Source organism: Pseudophryne corroboree, chromosome 4, assembly GCF_028390025.1.
Source record: "Pseudophryne corroboree isolate aPseCor3 chromosome 4, aPseCor3.hap2, whole genome shotgun sequence".
In the NCBI taxonomy this organism is placed as follows: Eukaryota; Metazoa; Chordata; class Amphibia; order Anura; family Myobatrachidae; genus Pseudophryne; species Pseudophryne corroboree.
Window position 1 is genome coordinate 173,923,297 of NC_086447.1, and position 21,647 is coordinate 173,944,943.

Consider the following 21,647-nt stretch of genomic DNA (forward strand, 5'->3'; position numbering starts at 1 on the left):
GCGGCGGCGGGGCTCCGGGATCGGACGACAAAGGGTGAGATCCTGTGTACGATCCCTCTGGAGCTAATGGTGTCCAGTAGCCTAAGAAGCAGGACCTATCTTCAGAGAGTAGGGCTGCTTCTCTCCCCTCAGTCCCATGATGCAGGGAGTCAGTTGCCAGCAGAGCTCCCTGAAAATAAAAAAACCTAACAAAATACTTTCTTACAGCAAGCTCAGGAGAGCTCACTGAACAGCACCCAGCTCGTCCGGGCACAGATTCAAACTGAGGTGTGGAGGAGGGACATAGAGGAAGGAGCCAGAGCACACCAGAATCCAAATTCTTTCTTAAAGTGCCCATGTCTCCTGCGGAGCCCGTCTATTCCCCATGGTCCTTACGGAGTCCCCAGCATCCACTAGGACGTTAGAGAAAAATAGTCCACATCGGATAAGATAGGTAAGCATGTTCTTATACTTGCACAAGCGTACTTAGCCACTGGCAACACTTTCTTCCATAGTTCGAAAACTTTAGCCCCCATTTGACTTAGCTGGGATCAACCTCTCCATACAAAAGCCATTTAGAAAAAGCTGTGTAAGGAAATCCTTGAGAACATTTGTGTTGGGAGACCGCTATCTACCTACAAAGCACAATTTCCATATTAATCAGCACATGTATTTGCAACAAAGTTCCATATACAGTATTCCATTGCCTATTCAGACAAACCAGGGAACAAGCCCTAATTCAATGGCTCCAGGCCACGGTTTTCTCCTTAACTGTGTCCTCAGTAATTCCTCTCCCAATCACTACAGGCACCTACAGAAAATAATATTTTTTACATCAGCAAAATAACAAAATTTATGCTCAACCGCATGGCAAATTCTAAAACGGGAACCACGTTCCCGGCCTACATCTTACCCGTTCCTTCTATATAAATAAACTACAAATGCTTTCCATGATTTCTGTTTATAGAATTATTGAAATAATTAATAATTAGCTATTCTGGATGCTGTGCGGACAACTCTTTGAAAATCCATAACATTTTACTATGGAACTAATATTTCTTGGATCACTACCAAAATGCTTAAGTTTTTGAATACAGAAAGATTTGCATACATGCTGATATTTTCTGTACATGTCCCTGCATCAGTCTGTGCAGATACATTGTGAATACTATGGGTGTCTGCAAGAATCAAAAAGGGCCACTGTTCTCAGCCAAAGGACAGATATAAAAAGTAATAACTTCCTTTAGCAATACAAGTGAGACCATAATCGCTTAAGTGCCTGCAAACCACTCGGGCCCACTAGGCAGATGGCAAGCCCAGTTAATGGCAGCTAATCCAGGGCCAAGCTTATATCATCAAAATTCCTGTGCAGGATCCACATTTGAAACATTTTATCTTAGGGGCTATACTAATAAATGATGCTCTTACACTAAAAAAATAAGTCACGATCCTGAAGACAGTAGGCAGAACCGTGCATAATATAAAATACTCTGCTATAGAAACCTATTGCTACTACCATAATGTAGCCTTGACTGCCACCTACTGGCAGCAACAAGTCAGTGCTTAGAGAAAATGTTCCAAATAATGTGATTCCTGTGGTGTAAGAAATCAGAATTCAGGACCATACACAGGTAACACAAACATGTCATAGCCTTCATGTACATATTGTATTTTTACTGATGCTGAACAACAACTTCATAATTCAGCTACAGCAAAACCATGTTTGCAAATAGCAGGTTGGTAGCAGACAGAGCCGTAAGAGGCACCTGGATGTTATAATTTATTTATTACCAGTTATTTATATAGCACACACATATTCTGCAGTGCTTTACAGAGAATATTTGCCCAATCACATCAGTCCCTGCCCCAGTGAAGCTTACACTCTATATTCCCTACCACATTCACGCTAGGGTTAATTTTTGTTGGGAGCCAATTAACTTACCAGTATATTTTTGGATTGTGGGAGGAAACCGGTGTACCCGGAGGAAACCCATGCAAGTATGGGGAGAATATACAAACTACACACAGTTAGGGCCATGGTGGGAATCAAACCCATGACCTCAGTGCCGTGAGGCAGTAATGCTAACCATTACACCATCCGTATACTATTCTTTGGTAGCATAGTGCCAATCTAGTTTCCTGGTCCATGTTTTTCCCTAAATGCCCAAATGTTTTGCCCGGAAACACTGAAGCATGTACCTTGCCAACCGGTGGCTAGGCGGCAGTCATAAAGAGCACTGACTTATGAATAAGATGTTAGGCATGGCTTGGAAGCAATACTAGTTCTCATATTCCATCTAAAAGATCTGAAGAGGGACTATTCCAGAAACACTATCTGTGCTATCACTCATTAACATACCTCTCATGGCTAGGTACCAATAATACCCCTTTCACACAGAAAATGAAATTACTGACTAAAGCAGTTCTACCCGGTAAACTGCCAAAAAAACACGGGTCCTTTTTCTGTGAGAAAGGGTCAACCAGGGTTGATATTCCCGGTACTTCGACCCAGGAATTTACCAGGGTTGGAAACGTGGAATTTCGACACAGATTGACCCACTCACACAGACAAAAATAAGATTTTAAATCTACCGGTAAATCTATTTCTCCTAGTCCGTAGAGGATGCTGGGGACTCCGTAAGGACCATGGGGTATAGACGGGCTCTGCAGGAGACATGGGCACCTAAAAAGAACTTTTACTATGGGTGTGCACTGGCTCCTCCCTCTATGCCCCTCCTCCAGAGAACTGTGCCCAGAGGAGATGGACAATACGAGGGCAGGATTTAGAAATCCAAGGGCAAGATTCATACCAGCCCACACCAATCATACCATGTAACCTGGATCATACATAACCAGTTAACCGTATGAACAATAACAGTAACGGTCCAAGACCGATTCCAACTGTAACAGAACCCTTATGTAAGCAACAACTATATACAAGTCTTGCAGAGTTTCCGCACTGGGACGGGCGCCCAGCATCCTCTACGGACTAGGAGAAATAGATTTACCGGTAGGTTTAAAACCTTATTTTCTCTTACGTCCTAGAGGATCCTGGGGACTCCGTAAGGACCATGGGGTTTATACCAAAGCATCCAATCAGGCGGGAGTGTGCGTATGACTCTGCAGCACCGACTGAGCAAACGCTAGGTCCTCATCAGCCAGGGTATCAAACTTGTAGAATTTAGCAAAAGTGTTTGACCCCGACCAAGTCGCCGCTCGGCAAAGCTGTAATGCCGAGACGCCTCGGGCAGCCGCCCAAGAAGAACCCACCTTCCTAGTGGAATGGGCCTTAACCGAATTTGGTACCGGCAATCCAGCCGTAGAATGAGCCTGCTGAATCGTATTACAGATCCAGCGAGCAATAGTCTGCTTCGAAGCAGGTGCGCCAATCTTATTAGCAGCATACAGGACAAACAGAGCCTCTGTTTTCCTAATTCTAGCCATCCTGACTACATAAATCTTTAAGGCCCTGACTACGTCCAGGGATCTGGAATCCTCCAGGTCAATTGTAGCCACAGGCACCACAATAGGTTGATTCATATGGAATGAAGAAACCACTTTAGGCAAAAATTGCGGCCGTGTCCTCAATTCAGCTCGATCCACATGAAAAATCAAGTAGGGGCTCTTGTGTGACAAAGCCGCCAATTCTGACACTCGCCTTGCTGATGCTAAGGCCAACAACATGACCACCTTCCAGGTAAGAAATTTAAACTCAACCTTGTTAAGCGGTTCAAACCAGTGTGATTTTAGGAACTGCAACACCACGTTCAGGTCCCATGGTGCCACTGGAGGCACAAAAGGGGGCTGGATGTGCAGCACTCCCTTTACAAACGTCTGGACTTCTGGAAGAGAAGCCAATTCCTTCTGAAATAAAATCGAGAGGGCCGAAATCTGTACCTTAACAGAGCCTAATTTCAGGCCCATATCCACTCCTGTCTGTAGGAAGTGGAGAAAACGACCCAGATGAAAATCTTCCGTAGGTGCATTCTTGGTCTCACACCAAGACACATACTTTCGCCAGATACGGTGATAGTGCTTTACCGTCACCTCCTTCCTAGCCTTTATTAAAGTAGGGATGACCTCTTCCGGAATCCCCTTTTTCGCTAGGATTCGGCGTTCAACCGCCATGCCGTCAAACGTAACCGCGGTAAGTCTTGAAATACACAGGGCCCCTGTTGCAACAGGTCTTACCTCAGAGGAAGAGGCCAGGGATCTCCTGTGAGCATCTCTTGAAGATCCGAGTACCAGGCCCTTCGAGGCCAGTCTGGGACAACGAGTATCGTCTGTACTCTTCTTCGTCTTATGATCCTCAACACTTTTGTGATGAGAGGAAGAGGAGGAAACACGTAGACCGATTTGAACACCCACGGTGTTACCAGAGCGTCTACTGCTACTGCCTGAGGTTCCCGAGACCTGGCACAATACCTCTGAAGCTTCTTGTTGGAGGCGTGACGCCATCATGTCTATTTGAGGAGTTCCCCAAAGACGCGTTACGTCTGCAAAGACTTCTTGATGAAGTCCCCACTCTCCTGGATGGAGATCGTGTCTGCTGAGGAAGTCTGTTTCCCAGTTGTCCACTCCCGGAATGAAGACAGCCGACAGAGCGCTTACTTGATTTTCCGCCCAGCGGAGAATCCTGGTGACTTCCGCCATCGCGACTCTGCTTCTTGTCCCGCCTTGGCGGTTCACATGAGCCACTGCTGTGACATTGTCTGATTGAATCAGAACCGGTAGGTTTCGGAGAAGACTCTCCGCTTGTCGAAGGCCGTTGTAAATGGCCCTGAGTTCCAACACATTGATGTGCAGACAGGACTCCTGGTCTGACCACAGTCCCTGAAAATTTCTTCCTTGTGTGACTGCTCACCATCCTCGGAGGCTCGCGTCCGTGGTATCCAGGATCCAATCCTGAATTCCGAACCTGCGACCCTCCAGCAGGTGAGTACTTTGCAACCACCACAGGAGAGACACCCTGGCCCCTGGGGACAGTTATTTTCTGATGTAAGTGCAGATGGGACCCGGACCACTTGTCCAGAAGGTCCCATTGAAAAGTCCTTGCATGGAACCTTCCGAAGGGAATGGCCTCGTAGGCCGCCACCATTTTTCCCAGAACTCGAGTGCATTGGTGAACGGACACCCTTTTCGTTTTTAGCAGGTCTCTGACCATGTTCTGGATGTCCTGGGCTTTCTCCAGTGGGAGAAAGACCTTCATTTGTTCCGTATCCAGTATCATACCTAGGAACGTTAGTCACGTTGTCGGAATCAACTGTGACTTCGGTAGATTTAGAATCCAACCGTGTTGCTGGAGCACTCTCAGAGAGAGCGCCACACTGCTCAGCAATTTCTTTCTGGATCTCGCTTTTATTAGGAGATCGTCCAAGTATGGGATAATTGTGAATCCATGCTTGCGCAGGACCACCATAATTTCCGCCATTATCTTGGTGAAAATCCTCGGGGCCGTGGAAAGCCCAAACGGCAACGTCTGAAATTGGTAATGACAATCCTGTACAGCGAATCTCAGGTATTCCTGATGGGGGGAATATATGGGGACATGAAGGAACGCATCCTTTATGTCCAGAGACACCATAAACTCCCCCTCCTCCATATTGGCTATTATCGCTCTGAGTGATTCCATTTTGAATTTGAATCTTTTTATGTACAGGTTTAGGGATTTCAGATTCAAAATAGGTCTGACCGAACCTTCCGGTTTCGGGACCACAAATAGGGTTGAGTAGTAACCTCTTCCCTGCTGGTTCAGGGGAACCCTGATTATTACTTGCTGTAGACACAGCGTTTGAATTGCAGCTAAGACTACATCCCGTTCCGATGTGGAAGCTGGTAGGGCCGATTTGAAAAATCGGCGCGGGGGCACCTCCTCGAATTCCAGTTGGTAACCCTGGGAAACTATTTCCAACACCCAAGGATTCAGGCCTGAGCTGACCCAGGCCTGGCTGAAAAGTCGAAGACGTGCCCCCACCGGTGCGAACTCCCTCAGGGGAGCCCCAGCGTCATGTTGTGGGCTTTGGAGTAGCCGGAGAGGACTTTTGTTCCTGGGCACCTGCCGAAGCAGGTGCTCTTTTGCCTCTGCCCTTACCTCTGGCGAGGAAGGAGGATCCCCGACCTCTTCTGGGCTTGTGCGACTGAAAGGACTGCATCTGATAGGGTGGTACTTTCTTTTGCTGTTGGGGAATAAATGGTAAAAAGTTTGATTTACCTGCTGTAGCTGTGGAAACCAGGTCCGTCAGCCCATCTCCAAACAATACATCTCCCTTATAGGGTAGAACTTCCATATGTTTTTTGGAATCTGCATCACCCGTCCATTGGCGAGTCCATAAGGATCTTCTCGCAGAGATAGACATGGCATTGGCCCTAGAAGCCAGCAAACCAATGTCCCTTTGAGCATCCCTCATAAATAAGACTGCGTCTTTAATATGGGCTAGAGTTAAGAATATAGTATCCTTATCCATCTTATCAAAATCAGCTGTCAGCTCATCTGTCCAAGCTGAAATCGCGCTACACACCCATGCCGACGCAATTGTCGGTCTAAGGACTGCTCCAGTATGAGAATAAATACACTTTAAGGTAGTCTCTTGCCTGCGATCTGCAGAGTCCCTAAGGGCAGCTGTGTCAGGAGACGGTAGCGCCACTTTCTTGGACAAGCGCGTCAGGGCCTTGTCCACAGTGGGAGGTGATTCCCAACGCTCCCTGTCCTGTTTAGGGAAGGGGTATGCCATATAAATTCTTTTGGGTATCTGCGGTCTCTTTTCCGGAGTCTCCCAAGCTTTTTCAAAGAAATCATTTAGTTCATGAGATGTGGGAAAATTTATAATCTGTTTCTTTCCCTTAAACATGTGCACCCTTGTGTCGGGGACCGAGGGTTCATCCGCAATATGCAACACATCCCTTATTGCCACAATCATACACTGAATGCTTTTTGTCACCCTAGGGTGCAATTTCACTTCGTCATAGTCGACACTGGAATCAGAGTCCGTGTCGGTAGTAGTGTCTTGTGTTAAGGGACGCTTTTGAGACCCCGACGGGCCCTGTGAGTCGGTCCAATCCGAGGATATCCCCCCTAATTCCCCCTAATCCCCCCTGATATCCCCCCTAATTCAGCCTTATCAAGCCTCTTATGTAAGGATGCCACACTTGCATTCAACATATGCCACATGTCCATCCATTCCTGAGTCGGCACAACCGACGGGGACACACCACTCATTTGCTCCACCTCCTCCTTGGAAAAGCCTTCCGCTTCAGACATGTCGACACCACGTACCGACACCCCACACACACAGGGATTAACCTATAAGGGGACAAAACCCCAACCAGGCCCTTAGGAGAGACCGAGAGAGAGTATGCCAGCACACACCCAGCGCTTAATAACACTGGAAAAATATGACCAGAAAGCGCTTTTATATATAAAATGACCAGATTCCCACTCACTGCGCTCAAAATGCCCCCCCTCCTCTTTTTTCCAGCCTGAATGTTCAGCAGGGGAGAGACCAGGGAGCCAGCATTTTCCTCATGCAGCTTCTGTGGAGAAAATGGCGCTGGTTAGTGCTGGGGATCAAGCTCCGCCCACCCGACGGCGGGCTTCGGTCCCGGTGATTTTTTTTTAGAAAATGGCGGAGGATCGTAGAATTACTGCCCAGCAGCCTAATCTACCTGGTCAGTGCCCAAATGTGAGGTTTATTGCTGCCCAGGGCGCCCGCCCCTGCGCCCTTCAGTGCTGCTCTGTGTGTGTGAATGGGAGCAATGGCGCGTACCTTACCTCACGAAGATCTGATGTCTTCTGCCGCCTATGATGTCTTCTGCCTTCTCATACTCACCCGGCTTCTATCTTCGGCATTTGTGAGGAGGACGGCGGCGCGGCTCCGGGACGAACCCCAGGTGAGACCTGTGTTCCGACTCCCACTGGAGCTAATGGTGTCCAGTAGCCTTAGAAACAGAGCCCAACCGCTAAGCCAGCCCTGCTTCTCTCCCCTCAGTCCCACGATGCAGGGAGCCTGTTGCCAACAGGACTCCCTGAAAATAAAAAAACTAACAAAATTCTTTTTCAACAGAAAACTCTGGAGAGCTCTCTGCAGTGCACCCATTCTCCTCTGGGCACAAGATCTAACCGAGGTCTGGAGGAGGGGCATAGAGGGAGGAGCCAGTGCACACCCATAGTAAAAGTTCTTTTTAGGTGCCCTATCTCCTGCGGAGCTGGTCTATACCCCATGGTCCTTACGGAGTCCCCAGCATCCTCTAGGACGTAAGAGAAATACCCGTTTTGACCTGCAAATTACCAGGTAGAAATTCTTGACCCGGTAATTTGCTTCTCGGTGTGAAAGGGGGGTTCAGGCAGAGGCCTGCAACATGACAGCACTGAAATGTCGGGTAACTGCCAGGATTTCTGTCTGAAAAGGGTATAACAAATACCTGTGTGAAATCTAAAAAAACACTCTTTCCCTGTATTCCCCTTTAAAAGCATGAAGCCTTCAGTGAAGTGCAATTAGTATCATTCCGACCTAGGTTGCAGTGTGACTGCCAACATTTCATGCACAAACAAACAGAAGACAGGATCTGTTTACATAGTCCAGTCATTTAATCCTAATGCCTTGTAACAAGTGTGAGGATCCATTTACATTTCATGTAAACATTATGTCAGCACCCGAGTCAATGCCTGGACAAGCAAACAAAGGAATACTACAGTGTGTACGGCCAGAGTGCAGCAACAACAGTGTCTGCAGACAAATAACACACACACACTGGCAGGAGTACTTCTGGGGGTGTCATTATAGAAGACATCTTTGTCTAACCTAGTCCTGAATGCAGTTAGTCAACATGCCAACGCTGTGTCCTGATGTAGAACAAACGTCACATCCAGTGAGCGCACTCTGCTGGTACATCCACACCAATATCTACAAACAGCTAAATGAACTCTTACTGGTGACCGGCGTGGCATTGTTAGGGGTGTCCGCCCGCAGGTACTGCGTTGTCTGGGTAGAGGGCTGAGAGAGTCCCTGGGAGCTGCCACTGTCACTCATGCTGCAAATAGGGGGAAAACAAAACAAAACAGAATAATATGTTGATCTATATGTTAAAATCTAAGTAATTGTAAGACCCTAAATGAAAGTAATAAAACATAGTATATCATTTGCACCATATACATCCTCAGAGTGTGCAATTATCCTTTGGACAGCATTGCATTTATACCACATTACATGCAGCAAAAGAAAAAAGCGGTCTATTGTCAGTGCACTATTACTGAAGCAATGCCCATATACATTACTTATTTCACAGGTAAGAGGTCTGTAATCATACATACAAAGAAATGATAGCAACATGTGGTAATAAAACATATTAAGAATTTTGAGCAAAGAGAAAGTATTAAAGTATATAGACTTTTACGTGTCATTCTGAGAGCATGAGTGGGTATGTGAGCACTTGTATACAGCCTGTACTTGTATAAGGAGTAATCAATATTTGAAGACAGAGAGGTCTCAGGTGTGACAAACTGTTATCAGAGTCTGGGGTCTATTCATGAAGCAGTGAAAAGAGTGGAGGAGGGAGCCTGTTGAGAAGTCGCTCATGGCACCAATCAGCTGCTCTGTACAATTGTATTGTATGCAAATTATAAATGTTACTTCAATGCTGATTGGGTGCCATGGGCAACTTCTCCACTGGCTCACTTCTCCACTCTTTGCACTGCCTGCTTCATGAATAGACCCCAGACTCTGATAACAGTTGGTCACACCTGAGAGTTAAGAAACTAAAGAACTCAGACTGTAGTGGTATGTGATTTATTGTGTTCCATCCCTTGGATGTCACTATATAATATAATGAGAAGCTCAATCTGGCAGTGATATGACTGTGTAATGATTAGAGTAAATAACACTGTAGTGAATTCAGATCTAATTACAAATATTTATTTAAGTAGTTACCACCACTGTGGCTTTTACAGGGGCGCTTTAAGAGAGGAGGAGTCCGCGTGCAGCCTCTTCAGTCAGGGCCCTCTCCTCTCTAGCCAGCAGCACTGGCGAGTCTGGGCACTAAGGGCTCAGGCTCTAATACGCATGTGCAGATCTCTGGAAAAAGGACACGGCAGCCATTTTGCCAGTGATTATTTGTGCTCTTGGTGCCACTGACCGGGGGGACTCTGGAGCGGTGAGTATTAAAGAAATGGGTGCAGTATGTTACCCCCCGGAATCAGACCCATGTGCACTCCACACACTGCATCCATTATAAATATGCCAGTGTGTCCACATTAATTATACAATGCAGAATGTGGCTACCATAAATTCAGTAGCATGCAAAAGGGAAATAGAACGCATATATTTATATGGAAAGATTACTGGTAATTTAATAGAGGTCTTCTTAACGGAATAGCATATGAGGTAGACTTTAGCCCTCTAGAGAACAATAGCACATATGGGCTGGAATTCAACAGCATATGGGCAACGCTAATTAATTGACGTCTGATAGAGCAATTCAATTATTCGAGGCACCCATTAATTATCTCTCTCGACCAACCCAGATAGACCAGGTTTAGCCGTGTACACCTGCCAGGGAAAATAACTGAATCACCTCATGGAGTCCAAAATAGTTTATGGGCTTAGGACAGGCCAAAAGTAATGATTTCTTAACAGTAATGTTATTGGTTGTTTTATGATTTGGATACAGTACATTGTAGCATGTATAAAATGATTCAGAACTAAATTTTCTCCTAAAATATAATTGTTACATGAAGCAGAAGTGATCTGAGCATCCCTGAGGAGCAGCAGCAAATAATCAAAGGTCTTCAGTTCCATAATTAGCGTAATTGTCAGGTTAAACTTGTGTGACATATTAGAGTCTTTATGTTTACATTACATAAGTGTGAACAATCCATAGTGACTAGTGTATAGAGGAATTATGGTCCTAAAGTCCAGAATCATACAGACACTAATTCAATAATAGTTCTTAATTTCTGCGCTTTTTAGGCATCCAACAATACTTTCAGGAGCAAACGAGTTTTAAGTTAGTTTATGTATCCAAATTCTGCAACAAGCAACATAACTACTAAAAGAAACTACTCTTGTCCTGTCCTATGACCATGTACCTATTCTGACTCCACAGGACAGAGTCAATAGGCAGCGGAAGTCGCTGCTTATTGACTCTGAGGTCGCTGGAACGGTTTAACTGCTTTAATGCTTTAACTGCAGAAGACATGGAAGAAATCAATAATTCCATATAAAAACCTTAAACCAGTGGTTTCTCAAACTGTGTGCCGTGGCACCCTGGGGTGCATCAGGACGCTTGCAGGGGTGCCCTGGATTGGTGGTCCAGGACCAAAGCTAATTATTTATGGTCAATGTAATAGGCAAAACCAGCGCTGGTCGCTGATCATCATAAAATATGTGGACACACAAAAGCATATCTTGCCCCTGATCACATAATTGAACCTAAGGATGACATATAAACACAAATTACTTAATTTCATATTTCTATATAAACATTATAAACTTCACAGTAAGAAACTTCTGGCATAGGAGTGCAGTGAAAAAAATTCTGATGCTCTAGGGTGCCGCGATTCAAAAAAGTTTGGGAACCACTGGCTTAAACTAAGTCAGGATGCCACTGATTAGAAGATGCTGCCTGGAGGACAAAGCCTTACCTGTCATCAAGCTCCACACGTTTCATGCTGTGAAGATGCAGCACCGCCAGTATAATGGCCACCAAGAAAATAACTGCACAGCAGACGCCAACACTTATATAGAACACACGGGTGGAGGTCGTAGGAGCTACATTTACAGGATCAACTGGACAAGAGGGGGGTGGACAAAACAAAAAAATAGTTACAAATAAGCAGCAGATAGATTGGCAAATTAAACAGTCAAATTGACTCAACTAAAAAAATATATTTAGACTGGAATATAGTACTGACACAGGATGGTGTCATTGTGCTAAACTTTAACCAACAGTTATCAATCTTTTCCCTCATCTTTTAGTCCAGTGGTTCTCAAACTGTCTTCAGAACCATAAAAAGTTCAACTTTTTGCCAGGCCAACAGGTGTATGACCAACGGACACACTTTACAGATACACAGGCGACCTGGAAAACATGAACTAATTGGGGTCCCAAGGACACAGATGAGAACCACTGTTGTAGTCTTTCCCATTATCAACTATCTGAGCGTTTTTTCCATTGTTTATGCAAGTTACAAATGAAACAAACTAATGTGTCAACAGAAACCAGTAACACAAATGATGCGGTTATTCAGATCTATATAAATAAAGGTTTTACAGTTATTGCAGGCCAGTAAAATTTTCTGCACTGTTAGGATCAGGGCCATCATCACTCTGCTTTACATCATTTAACAAACACAATCCCATTCATATGGAAGGCTAGGTAAAATGCTGGGGCTTCTTAAACGCATAATATCCTTTAAGACTTACAATGTATTCTTGTGTTGTTTCTGTCTACAGCTATTGGGGGTTTCACTTCTTGCTCAACTTCTGTGGAAAGAAGCAGCAGTTAGAGCTGGGTAACAATACATGGCATGGGTATAGCAATGGACGAATGCAATACAAGTGCCAAGCTATTCATATATCTGGCTCCATATACGGTGTGTTACACATCTATACCCGACATACAACAAACTGAAGCAGCTAGTCTCGCATCCTGGGATGGACGGCTGAAGAGCAAGGTGTCCGTCAGCCCTGCTACAGTATAAGATCCCAGGACTGCATTTCTATTATGTTACTTTCAGGGCGATTTCATTGTTTAATGAGTGCGCATAACTGCATCACTTTAGACGGGGTTGTATGCTTACATTTGGGCGTCCATTGTTTTATTGCACTGACTGCGCATAGAAGTTCCAGGTTTAAACTAGAGATGAGCGGGTTCATGTTTTACTCGGTTCTCTAAACGGCATCTTATTGGCTATCCAAAACACGAGACATCCGTGAGCCAATAAGATGCCGTTTTGAGAACAGAGTAAATCAGAGTAAAAACGAACCCGCTCATCTCTAGTTTAAACCCGATTAAGTACTGAGTGGTATTTGAAAAATGCTGTGGCCAAACGGGACACTTTTCGCACATTTCTGCTCGCCACCTCAAGAGGCTGCGAGCAGAAAATAAGATTTTAAACCTACCGGTAAATCTATTTCTCCTAGTCCGTAGAGGATGCTGGGGACTCTGTAAGGACCATGGGGTATAGACGGGCTCCGCAGGAGACATGGGCACCTAAAAGTAATTTTCCTATGGGTGTGCACTGGCTCCTCCCTCTATGCCCCTCCTCCAGACCTCAGTTAGAGAACTATGCCCAGAGGAGATGGACAATACGAGGGCAGGATTTTATAAATCCAAGGGCAAGATTCCTACCAGCCCACACCAATCATACCATGTAACCCGGAACATACATAACCAGTCAACAGTATGAACAAACAACAGTAGCGGTCCAAGACAGATTCCAACTGTAACATAACCCTTATGTAAACAACAACTATATACAAGTCTTGCAGAGTTTCCGCACTGGGACGGGCGCCCAGCATCCTCTACGGACTAGGAGAAATAGATTTACCGGTAGGTTTAAAACCTTATTTTCTCTTACGTCCTAGAGGATGCTGGGAACTCCATAAGGACCATGGGGTTTATACCAAAGCTCCCAATCGGGTGGGAGAGTGCGTATGACTCTGCAGCACCGACTGAGCAAATGCTAGGTCCTCATCAGCCAGGGTATCAAACTTGTAGAATTTAGCAAAAGTGTTTGACCCCGACCAAGTTGCTGCTTGGCAAAGCTGTAATGCCGAGACGCCCGGGCAGCCGCCCAAGAAGAGCCCACCTTCCTAGTGGAATGGGCCTTAACCGAATGCGGTAACGGCAATCCAGCCGTAGAATGAGCCTGCTGAATCGTGTTACAGATCCAGCGAGCAATAGTCTGCTTCGAAGCAGGCGCGCCAATCTTGTTAGCAGCATACAGGACAAACAGAGCCTCTGTTTTCCTAATTCTAGCCGTCCTGGCTACATAAATCCTCAAGGCCCTGACTACATCCAGGGACCTGGAATCCTCCAAGTCACTCGTAGCCACAGGCACCACAATGGTTTGGTTCAAATGGAATGAAGAAACCACCTTAGGCAAAAATTGAGGGCGTGTCCTCAATTCCGCTCTATCAACATGAAAAATCAAGTAGGGGCTCTTGTGAGACAAGGCCGCCAATTCTGACACTCGCCTTGCAGATGCTAAGGCCAACAACATGACCACCTTCCAGGTAAGAAATTTCAACTCAACCTTGTTAAGTGGTTCAAACCAGTGTGATTTTAGGAACTGCAACACCACGTTCAGGTCCCATGGTGCCACTGGAGGCACAAAAGGAGGCTGGATGTGTAGCACTCCCTTTACAAAAGTCTGGACTTCTGGAAGAGAAGCTAATTCCTTCTGATAGAATATCGAGAGGGCCGAAATCTGTACCTTAACAGAGCCTAATTTCAGGCCCATATCCACTCCTGTCTGTAGGAAGTGGAGAAAACGACCCAGATGAAAATCTTCCGTAGGTGCATTCTTGGTCTCACACCAAGACACATACTTTCGCCAGATACGGTGATAGTGCTTTACCGTCACCTCCTTCCTAGCCTTTATTAAAGTAGGGATGACCTCTTCCGGAATCCCCTTTTTCGCTAGGTTTCGGCGTTTAACCGCCATGCCGTCAAACGTAACCGCGGTATGTCTTGAAATACACAGGGCCCCTGTTGCAACAGGTCTTCCCTCAGAGGAAGAGGCCAGGGATCTCCTGTGAGCATCTCTTGAAGATCCGAGTACCAGGCCTTTCGAGGCCAGTCTGGGACAACGAGTATCCCCTTCTCAGCTAGGATCCGGCGTTCAACCGCCATGCCGTCAAGCGTAACCGCGGTAAGCTTGGAACACGCAAGGACCCTGCTGCAACAGGTCCTCCCTTAGAGGAAGAGGCCAGGGATCTCCTATGAGCATCTCCTGAAGATCTGAGTACCAGGCCCTTCGAGGCCAGTCTGGAACAATGAGTATTGTCTGTACTCTTTTTCGCCTTATGATCATCAACACCTTTGTGATGAGAGGAAGAGGAGGAAACACGTAGACCGATTGGAACACCCATGGCGTTACCAGGGCGTCTACTGCTACTGCCTGAGGGTCCCGGGACCTGGCACAATACCTCCGAAGCTTCTTGTTGAGGCGTGACGCCATCATGTCTGTTTGAGGAACTCCCCAAAGACCCGTTATCACTGCAAAGACTTCTTGATGAAGTCCCCACTCTCCTGGATGGAGATAGTGTCTGCTGAGGAAGTCTGCTTCCCAGTTGTCCACTCCCGGAATGAAGACCGCTGACAGAGCGCTTATGTGATTTTCCGCCCAGCGAAGAATCCTGGTTGCCTCCGCCATCGCGGCTCTGCTTCTTGTCCCGCCTTGGCGGTTCACATGAGCCACTGCTGTGACATTGTCTGATTGAATCAGAACCGGTAGGTTGCGAAGAAGACTCTCCGCTTGTCGAAGGCCGTTGTATATGGCTCTTAGCTCCAACACGTTGATGTGTAGACAGGACTCCTGGTCTGACCACAGTCCCTGAAAATTTCTTCCTTGGGTGACTGCTCCCCATCCTCGGAGGCTCACGTCCGTGGTTACCAGGATCCAGTCCTGAATTCCGAACCTGCGACCCTCCAGAAGGTGAGCACTTTGCAGCCACCATAGAAGAGACACCCTGGTCCCGGGGAACAGTGTTATTTTCCGATGTAAATGTAGATAGGACCCGGACCATTTGTCCAGAAAGTCCCATTGAAACGTCCTTGCATGGAACCTGCCGAAGGGGATGGCCTCGTAGGCTGCCACCATTTTCCCCAGAACACGAGTGCATTGATGAACTGACACTCTTTTTGGCTTTAGCAGGTCTCTGACCATGTTCTGGGTGTCCTGGGCTTTTTCCAACGGGAGAAAAACCTTCTTTTGTTCCGTATCCAGTATCATACATAGGGACGTTAGTCGAGTTGTCGGAATCAACTGCGACTTCGGTAGATTTAGAATCCAACAGTGTTGCTGGAGCACTCTCAGAGAGAGTGTCACATTGCTCAGCAACTGCTCTCTTGATCTCGCCTGTATCAGGAGATCGTCCAAGTATGGGATAATTGTGACTCCATGCTTGCGCAGGACCACCATCATTTCCGCCATTATCTAGGTGAAAATCCTTGGGGCCGTGGAAAGCCCAAACGGCAACATCTGAAATTGGTAATGACAATCCTGTACAGCGAATCTCAGGTACTCCTGATGGGAAGGATATATGGGGACATGAAGGTAAGCATCTTTTATGTCCAGTGACACCATAAACTCCCCTTCCATGCTGGCTATTATCGCCCTGAGCGATTCCATCTTGAATTTGAATCTTTATGTACAGGTTTAGGGATTTCACATTCAAAATAGGTCTGACCGAACCATCCGGTTTCGGGACCACAAAGAGGGTTGAATAGTACCCTCTTCCCTGTTGGTTCAAGGGAACCCTGATAATTACTTGCTGTTGACACAGCGTTTGAATTGCAGCTAACACTACATCCCTGTCTGGGGTAGAAGCTGGTAAGGCAGACTTGAAAAATCGGCGTGGGGGCACCTGTTCGAATTCCAGTTTGTAGCCTTGGGAAACTATTTCCAACGCCCAAGGATTCAGGTCTGAGCTGACCCAGACCTGGCTGTAGAGTCGAAGACGAGCCCCCACCGGTGCGGACTCCCGCAGGGGAGCCCCAGCGTCATGCAGTGGGTTTTGTAGAAGCCGGGGAGGACTTCTGTTCCTGGGCACCAGCTGAAGCAGGTGTTCTTTTCCCTCTACCCTTACCTCTGGCAAGGAAGGAGGATCCCCGACCTCTTCTGGACTTTGTGACCGAAAGGACTGCATCTGATATGTTGGAGTTTTCTGCTGCTGTTGGGGAATAAACGGTAAAAAGTTATATTTACCTGCGGTAGCTGTGGAAACCAGGTCCGCCAGCCCATCCCCAAACACCACGTCTCCCCTATAGGGTAGAACCTCCATATGCTTTTTCGAATCCGCATCACCCGTCCACTGGCGGGTCCATAAGGATCTTCTCGCTGAAATAGCCATAGCATTGGCTCTGGAAGCAAGTAAGTCAATGTCCCTTTGAGCGTCTCTCATATACAAGACTGCGTCTTTGATATGGGCTAGAATTAACAAAGCAGTATCTCTATCCATGGTATCAAGGTCAGCCGACAGGTTATCTGTCCAGGCTGAAATTGCACTACATACCCATGCCGACGCAATTGTCGGTCTTAGAAAAGCTCCAGTATGTGAATAGACTTTAAAGTAGTCTCTTGCCTGCGATCCGCAGGATCCTTGAGGGCCGCTGTGTCTGGAGACGGTAGCGCCACTTTTTTTGACAGGCGCGTTAAAGCCTTGTCCACAGTGGGAGAGGATTCCCAACGTACCCTGTCCTGTGTAGGGAAGGGGTATGCCATATTAATTCTTCTGGGAATCTGCGGTCTCTTATCCGGAGTCTCCCAAGCTTTTTCAAAATACTCATTAAGTTCATGAGATGGGGGAAAGTTTATTATCTGTTTCTTTCCCTTAAACATGTGTACCCTCGTGTCAGGAACAGAGGGTTCATCAGCAATATGCAACACATCTCTTATTGCTATAATCATACACTGAATGCTCTTTGTCACCTTAGGGTGCAATTTAACTTCATTATAGTCGACACTGGAATCAGAGTACCTGTCAGTAGTTGTGTCCACAATTTTTGCCAAGGGACGCTTTTGAGACCCCAACGGGCCCTGTGAGTCGGTCCAATCCGAGGATTGACCCCCTGACGCCTCCCCGAATTCAGCCTTATCTAGCCTCTTATGTAAAGATGTCACACTTGCATTCAACATATGCCACATGTCCATCCATTCCTGAGTCGGCACTACCGACGGGGACACACCACTCATCTGCTCTACCTCCTCCTTGGAGAAGCCTTCCGCTTCAGACATGTCGACACGCACGTACCGACCCCACACACACACACACAGGGATAAGGGGACAAAACCCCAACCAGGGGACACAGGGATAAGGGGACAAAACCCCAACCAGGCCCTTAGGAGAGACAGAGAGAGAGTTGCCAGCACACACCCAGCACCCAAATGACACTGGAAAAATAAGAATTTACTTACCGATAATTCTATTTCTCGGAGTCCGTAGTGGATGCTGGGGTTCCTGAAAGGACCATGGGGAATAGCGGCTCCGCAGGAGACAGGGCACAAAAGTAAAGCTTTCCGATCAGGTGGTGTGCACTGGCTCCTCCCCCTATGACCCTCCTCCAAGCCAGTTAGGTACTGTGCCCGGACGAGCGTACACAATAAGGGAGGAATTTTGAATCCCGGGTAAGACTCATACCAGCCACACCAATCACACCGTACAACTTGTGATCTAAACCCAGTTAACAGTATGATAACAGCGGAGCCTCTGAAAAGATGGCTCACAACAATAATAACCCGATTTTTGTAACTATTTACAAGTATTGCAGATAATCCGCACTTGGGATGGGCGCCCAGCATCCACTACGGACTCCGAGAAATAGAATTATCGGTAAGTAAATTCTTATTTTCTCTATCGTCCTAGTGGATGCTGGGGTTCCTGAAAGGACCATGGGGATTATACCAAAGCTCCCAAACGGGCGGGAGAGTGCGGATGACTCTGCAGCACCGAATGAGAGAACTCCAGGTCCTCCTTAGCCAGGGTATCAAATTTGTAGAATTTAGCAAACGTGTTTGCCCCTGACCAAGTAGCTGCTCGGCAAAGTTGTAAAGCCGAGACCCCTCGGGCAGCCGCCCAAGATGAGCCCACCTTCCTTGTGGAATGGGCATTTACATATTTTGGCTGTGGCAGGCCTGCCACAGAATGTGCAAGCTGAATTGTATTACACATCCAACTAGCAATAGTCTGCTTAGAAGCAAGAGCACCCAGTTTGTTGGGTGCATACAGGATAACAGCAAGTCAGTTTTCCTGACTCCAGCCGTCCTGGAACATATTTTCAGGGCCCTGACAACATCTAGCAACTTGGAGTCCTCCAAGTCCCTAGTAGGTGCAAGGCACCACAATAAGCTGGTTCAGGTGAAACACTGACACCACCTTAGGGAGAGAACTGGGGACGCGTCCGCAGCTCTGCCCTGTCCGAATGGACAAACAGATATGGGCTTTTTTGAGAAAAAGCCACCAATTTGACACTCGCCTGGTCCAGGCCAGGGCCAAGAGCATGGTCACTTTTCATGTGAGATGCTTCAAATCCACAGATTTGACTGGTTTTAAACCAATGTGATTTGAGGAATCCCAGAACTACGTTGAGATCCCACAGTGCCACTGGAGGCACAAAAGGGGGTTGTATATGCAATACTCCCTTGACAAACTTCTGGACTTCAGGAACTGAAGCCAATTCTTTCTGGAAGAAAATCGACAGGGCCGAAATTTGAACCTTAATGGACCCCAATTTGAGGCCCATAGACACTTCCTGTTTGCAGGAAATGCAGGAAACGACCGAGTTGAAATTTCTTTGTGGGGCCTTCCTGGCCTCACACCACGCAACATATTTTCGCCACATGTGGTGATAATGTTGTGCGGTCACCTCCTTTCTGGCTTTGACCAGGGTAGGAATGACCTCTTCCGGAATGCCTTTTTCCCTTAGGATCCAGCTTTCCACCGCCATGCCGACAAACGCAGCTGCGGTAAGTCTTGGAACAGACATGGTACTTGCTGAAGCAAGTCCCTTCTTAGCGGCAGAGGCCATAAGATCTCTGTAAGCATCTCTTGAAGTTCCGGGTACCAAGTCCTTCTTGGCCAATCCGGAGCCATGAGTATAGTTCTTACTCCTCTACGTCTTATAATTCTCAGCACCTTAGGTATGAGAAGCAGAGGAGGGAACACATACACCGACTGGTACACCCACGGTGTTACCAGAACGTCCACAGCTATTGCCTGAGGGTCTCTTGACCTGGCGCAATACCTGTCCCGTTTTTTGTTCAGACGGGACGCCATCATGTCCACCTTTGGTATTTCCCAACGGTTTACAATCATGTGGAAAAAACTTCCCGATGAAGTTTCCACTCTCCCGGGTGGAGGTCGTGCCTGCTGAGGAAGTCTGCTTCCCAGTTTCCATTCCCGGGATGAAACACTGCTGACAGTGCTATCACATGATTTTCCGCCCAGCGAAAAGTCCTTGCAGTTTTTGCCATTGCCCTCCTGCTTCTTGTGTCGCCCTGTCTGTTTACGTGGGCGACTGCCGTGATGTTTATCCCACTGGATCAATACCGGCTGACCTTGAAGCAGAGGTCTTGCTAAGCTTAGAGCATTATAAATTTACCCTTAGCTCGAGTATATTTATGTGGAGAAAAGTCTCCAGACTTGATCACACTCCCTGGAAATTTTTTCCTTGTGTGACTGCTCCCCAGCCTCTCGGGCTGGGCTCCGTGGTCACCAGCATCCAATCCTGAATGCCGAATCTGCGGCCCTCTAGAAGATGAGCACTCTATAACCACCACAGGAGAGACACCCTTGTCCTTGGATATAGGGTTATCCGCTGATGCATCTGAAGATGCGATCCGGACCATTTGTCCAGCAGATCCCACTGAAAAGTTCTTGCGTGAAATCTGCCGAATGGAATTGCTTCGTAGGAAGCCACCATTTTTACCAGGACCCTTGTGCAATGATGCACTGTTTTTAGGAGGTTCCTGACTAGCTCGGATAACTCCCTGGCTTTCTCTTCCGGGAGAAACACCTTTTTCTGGACTGTGTCCAGAATCATCCCTAGGCACAGCAGACGTGTCGTCGGGATCAGCTGCGATTTTGGAATATTTAGAATCCACCCGTGCTGTTGTAGCAGTATCCTAGATAGTGCTACTCCGACCTCCAACTGTTCCCTGGACTATGCCCTTATCAGGAGATCGTCCAAGTAAGGGATAATTAAGACGCCTTTTCTTCGAAGAAGAATCATCATTTCGGCCATTACCTTGGTAAAGACCCGGGGTGCCGTGGACAATCCAAACGGCAGCGTCTGAAACTGATAGTGACAGTTCTGCACCACGAACCTGAGGTACCCTTAGTGAGAAGGGCAAATTTGGGACATAGAGGTAAGCATCCCTGATGTCCCGGGACACTATATAGTCCCCTTCTTCCTGGTTCGTTATCACTGCTCTGAGTGACTCCATCTTGATTTGAACCTTTGTAAGTGTTCAAAAAAATTTTTAGAATAAGTCTCACCTAGCCTTCTGGCTTCAGTACCACAATATAGTGTGGAATAATACCCCTTTTCTTGTAGTAGGAGGGGTAATTTAATTATCACCTGCTGGGAATACAGCTTGTGAATTTTTTCCCATACTGCCTCCTTGTCGGAGGGAGACCTTGGTAAAGCAGACTTTAGGAGCCTGCGAAGGGGAAACGTCTCGACATTCCAATCTGTACCCCTGGGATACTACTTGTAGGATCCAGGGGTCCTGTACGGTCTCAGCGCCATGCTGAGAACTTGTCAGAAGCGGTGGAACGCTTCTGTTCCTGGGAATGGGCTGCCTGCTGCAGTCTTCTTCCCTTTCCTCTATCCCTGGGCAGATATGATCTTATAGGGACGAAAGGACTGAGGCTGAAAAGACGGTGTCTTTTTCTGCAGAGATGTGACCTAGGGTAAAAACGGTGGATTTTCCAGCAGTTGCCGTGGCC

At 46.9% G+C, this 21,647-nt stretch overlaps 1 protein-coding gene across 3 annotated transcripts in view; it reads right to left on the bottom strand.

Annotated features, from left to right (window-relative positions):
• The window catches only part of RYK (receptor like tyrosine kinase), a 432,692-nt gene that overhangs the window by 266,804 nt on the left and 144,241 nt on the right, over window positions 1–21,647 (bottom strand). For 2 of the 3 annotated variants that reach the window (XM_063915553.1, XM_063915552.1), the window contains exons 5-7: window positions 12,396–12,455; window positions 11,615–11,759; window positions 8,906–9,006 (exon numbers count right to left, since the gene is read on the bottom strand). In XM_063915553.1, the coding sequence (XP_063771623.1) occupies window positions 8,906–9,006; window positions 11,615–11,759; window positions 12,396–12,455 (306 nt within the window). Of the gene's footprint in view, window positions 1–8,904; window positions 9,007–11,614; window positions 11,760–12,395; window positions 12,456–21,647 lie in introns of all 3 variants that reach the window. The other variant, XM_063915551.1, reaches the window with a different exon arrangement.